Here is a 3,387-nt window from a genome sequence, read left to right on the forward strand (position 1 = left end):
CTCCGTGGTAACTTGGTATTCCTCACTGGGGTATCCATGATATCTGATAATTTCACTCTGTGGGAAGCCAAAGGAAAGTTTGTTAATGTGAAAATTGTCTTGTTTTGGAGGGTAATCAAGCTGAGAGTGTGGGTGTAAGCTGTTGTGCAAGACCCCCAGCCACAGGGACCATGGCTGAGAATAAATATTACACATCTTGTAAATGCATCAAAGTCTTCTTCAGACCTGCTTAAATGGTAGTTGTCTGGTATTTGACCCCATGTTATGGGACAATGCAGAACTATACTGACTAACCTTTTGGGAGATGGTTTGTCATGTTTTGCAAAGCTTATACAGATCATACCTTTGTACAGATTAAATACGTAGCAGTGTCTGTGTAAGACAGTGCCAAAAGCTCTGGTGTTTGGTCCAGAATGAATCCTTTCTTGCCAAACTGTGATTAGGCAAGCCATGCAGGCAAGGCAAACATGGGTGGAGCTCTTAGTACGGAACTCACGAGACCTACACCTAATTTTGCATGTATTGTGAGGAAATCTTTGGTGATTCAGAGCAAGGGGTCTTGGATTACCTTGTGTTGTGTGAATCTGCTGTTTGAAGAAGGGATTCAACCTCCCTTGCCACTGTACTGAACAAACAGGTTGTTACAGAAGGGGAGGGCTTTGCTTCCCTTGAGACTAGAAAATAGACTTTGCCTCCACTGCAAAGGAATGGTCAGGCAGCTCAGACTGTTTGGATAGGAGCATCAAGGTTTCTTCTAGGTCAGTGCTCCCTATCATAGTGCTGGGAGGACCTTTCTTCTCTTGCCAGGATCGCACTCTTCCCTTCGTGCAGTAGCCCAGAATACCAACATGACTTGAGAAAGATGACTCCAAACAAGCATTGTGAGGCATGACCCAGCCTCATGTTCATCATATATCTGTTAGAGTTCATCCTAAATGCAGGCAGCGAAAGTCTGTTGTTCAGCTGGAGTGTGTAGTCTGTGCTCTGGCCACAGTCCAGGGCTGAGTGCTGTCGCTGGGGTCAAAATTCAACAGCCTGGATCTTCAGTGCTCCTCAGGAGGTTCTGGGGAAGGCCAGTTGCCTGGCCTTGGAGCCAAAAGTAGCAGCTTGCAGTCTCCATTGTACAGGTACATGTCTGTCCTAATGCAACATCCAAGAGTCACATCTGTCCCTGGCACATTCAGAGCTGGCCCTTGTTGCAGTGGTGACTCTAATGCAGTGGTTTTGGAAAAGGCGGGTTGGGAAAATGGGAAATGTGGAAGATGCCCTTCTTAGCCTCCTAACAGGGACTGTTAGTGTTGGGGCACTGGTAGTAGTGCTACTTGGAGAGACGCTTTAGAAGGAAAGGAGGAGAAAGTGACCCAACTTACAATGTTCATAAAGCATTCAGGGTTGCGAGCCTTCGTGTACTGGCTTTTGTCTGAATTCAGGGCGGAGGGTGCCGTGAAGCCTGCTGAAAAGGCAATTCCTTGGGAGCAGAGCAGCACGAGGAGGCACCACATCTTGGGGCTGTGTGAAAGAGCACATGCAGCGGTGTTTGCATTAGGAAGAGACTGCTGTGGAATTCCACAGGAAGACCCAAGTGGGGAGTCTCCTGAAGGTTGCCCAAGGTCTGTTACCCATGGAGCTGCCAGAAATAAGTACCTGTGTGAGGAGCGACTGTCCACAGCTCACAGTGTAACAGGGAGGGTTGCAGAACAGGTGAGGAAAACACTTGGTGATACCATGCAAGAATATGCCTGAGCCCTCTGCAGATGACAAGGGAGCTGTGGTTGGTAGACATGGACAGCTCCTACCATGAATCTAGCAGAAGCTTGACAAAGAAACACGAGTACCTGAGATGACAATCACCTAGATTATCTGCCTCCACTTGTCTTCTCTCAGGAGAGGTGAAAGGAGAAGAAAGCACTGTTTGCTTCCTGTCTCCTCAGGAATGAGGTGGGAGAAGTTTGGGACGGGCTCTCTTTCCACCTGCCCTCTCCTCCTTTGGGATCAACTGCCATTCTTGCTGCTGGTGAGTGGTATGCTGGGGTGAAGGATCAGTTGGTGAGGCTCGTGAAGGACTGTATAGGGGCCAGGAGTCATTCAGGCACTCTGGGAGGAGATGTAACACGCTTAGGGGAACATGCTTGCACCAGATCAGTGCCAGCTTGTGCTTTCACCATGGGGTGATATGCCCCAGACCAGGTTCAATTTCTGTTTGAAATTAGTTGCTCTGAGAATATGAAGCAAACAAAGTGACCATGTGTGGCTCCCCAGAAGCCCCATGAATTGGTTCCCAGTCAACCTTGCCTTTCACACTGAAACTGAGTCATTTGGGTCTCCATTTTCCATCCCCTCAGCCTTCTTCACCAGCTCCTTGCTGCCCAATTCTTCCAAGAACCTGCTCTGCTATCTCCAGATAATTGCATTTTTTTCCTACTGTTACTTCTGAGCCTAAAGTTTCTGTCTCTCAAAATCTATAGCTTCCACCAGCTGAGAAACCATGGAATTACTTGTTTTTAGAGCAGTGAACAATGGATCCTGAGACTACCTTCATGTTGCCAAAGGCCTGTCTCCTTTAACTCTTAGAAATAGCTGTCCATTTTACAAATCTTGTCTTGGTCATGGGGAGCTGAGACCTTGCCCTTTCCTGGGTTGCCTGATGGTACCCGATTAGCTTTTCTGAATGGAAATTGCAGAGTGCAGTCTATCCAGCACCAGCTTATGCTGACTCCACTTACAGTAGGTATGCTTCCAGGTTTTAGTCTTTATTTTCCAGAACTGAGTTAATGAGTGCAGGAACACCGCTCTCTGTGAGTTTCCCTGACCTTTTTTCAAGATCCAAATTTTGACTCAAAGGCTCCCTAGAAAAGGGAAGAGCAGGTTCTGTGTCCCCAAAAGTTACTGAGTGTGGGACTATGAGTTAAAACTGTTCGGAGAGCAAGAGCAGTGCTGATACATTTAGTGCTCCTTGCCTACAAGAGAGCTGCAAGTAGGTAGGTTAGGATTTTTCTTTCCAGTGTGAAAAACTGTTCAAAAAGGATTCATCCATGAAGCTCAGGACTCTGCTTACACGTTCTGGAAAAGCCCTTATACATCTAATTGTTTTATGCTGTGCCTGCATGTGTGATGAGAGAATGAGATCTGTGAAAAGTAGCAGCCATTCCCCATTTGGATAAAGACCTTAAAGATCAGATGGGCTACCTAAATGTTCAACAATAAGATCCATGGGACAAAAGGGACACATAAGGCAATGAAAGGCTTCAGCTCATTACAGCTTCTTGCAAGACTGCCTCACCAGTAATGACTGGGGACATTACTTCTCTTGTAGGCTTGGTTTCCTCAGAAGAAGAGGGCATGCTTCTATGACCGCAGTGTGTTTATGTTAGTTCACCTTTCTCTCCC

At 46.8% G+C, this 3,387-nt stretch overlaps 1 protein-coding gene across 1 annotated transcript in view; it reads right to left on the reverse strand.

Annotated features, from left to right (window-relative positions):
* Window positions 1–1,502, reverse strand: part of LIPA (lipase A, lysosomal acid, cholesterol esterase) — a 10,229-nt gene extending 8,727 nt beyond the window's left edge. The window contains exons 1-2 of the mRNA XM_010289478.1: window positions 1,371–1,502; window positions 1–57 (exon numbers count right to left, since the gene is read on the reverse strand). The exon at window positions 1–57 is cut by the window's left edge and continues 82 nt beyond it. Coding sequence (XP_010287780.1) covers window positions 1–57; window positions 1,371–1,502 — 189 coding nt within the window. The remainder of the gene's footprint in view (window positions 58–1,370) is intronic.
* Between the last annotated feature and the right edge of the window lie 1,885 nt (window positions 1,503–3,387).

This window comes from Phaethon lepturus, unplaced genomic scaffold (assembly GCF_000687285.1).
Source record: "Phaethon lepturus isolate BGI_N335 unplaced genomic scaffold, ASM68728v1 scaffold11446, whole genome shotgun sequence".
In the NCBI taxonomy this organism is placed as follows: Eukaryota; Metazoa; Chordata; class Aves; order Phaethontiformes; family Phaethontidae; genus Phaethon; species Phaethon lepturus.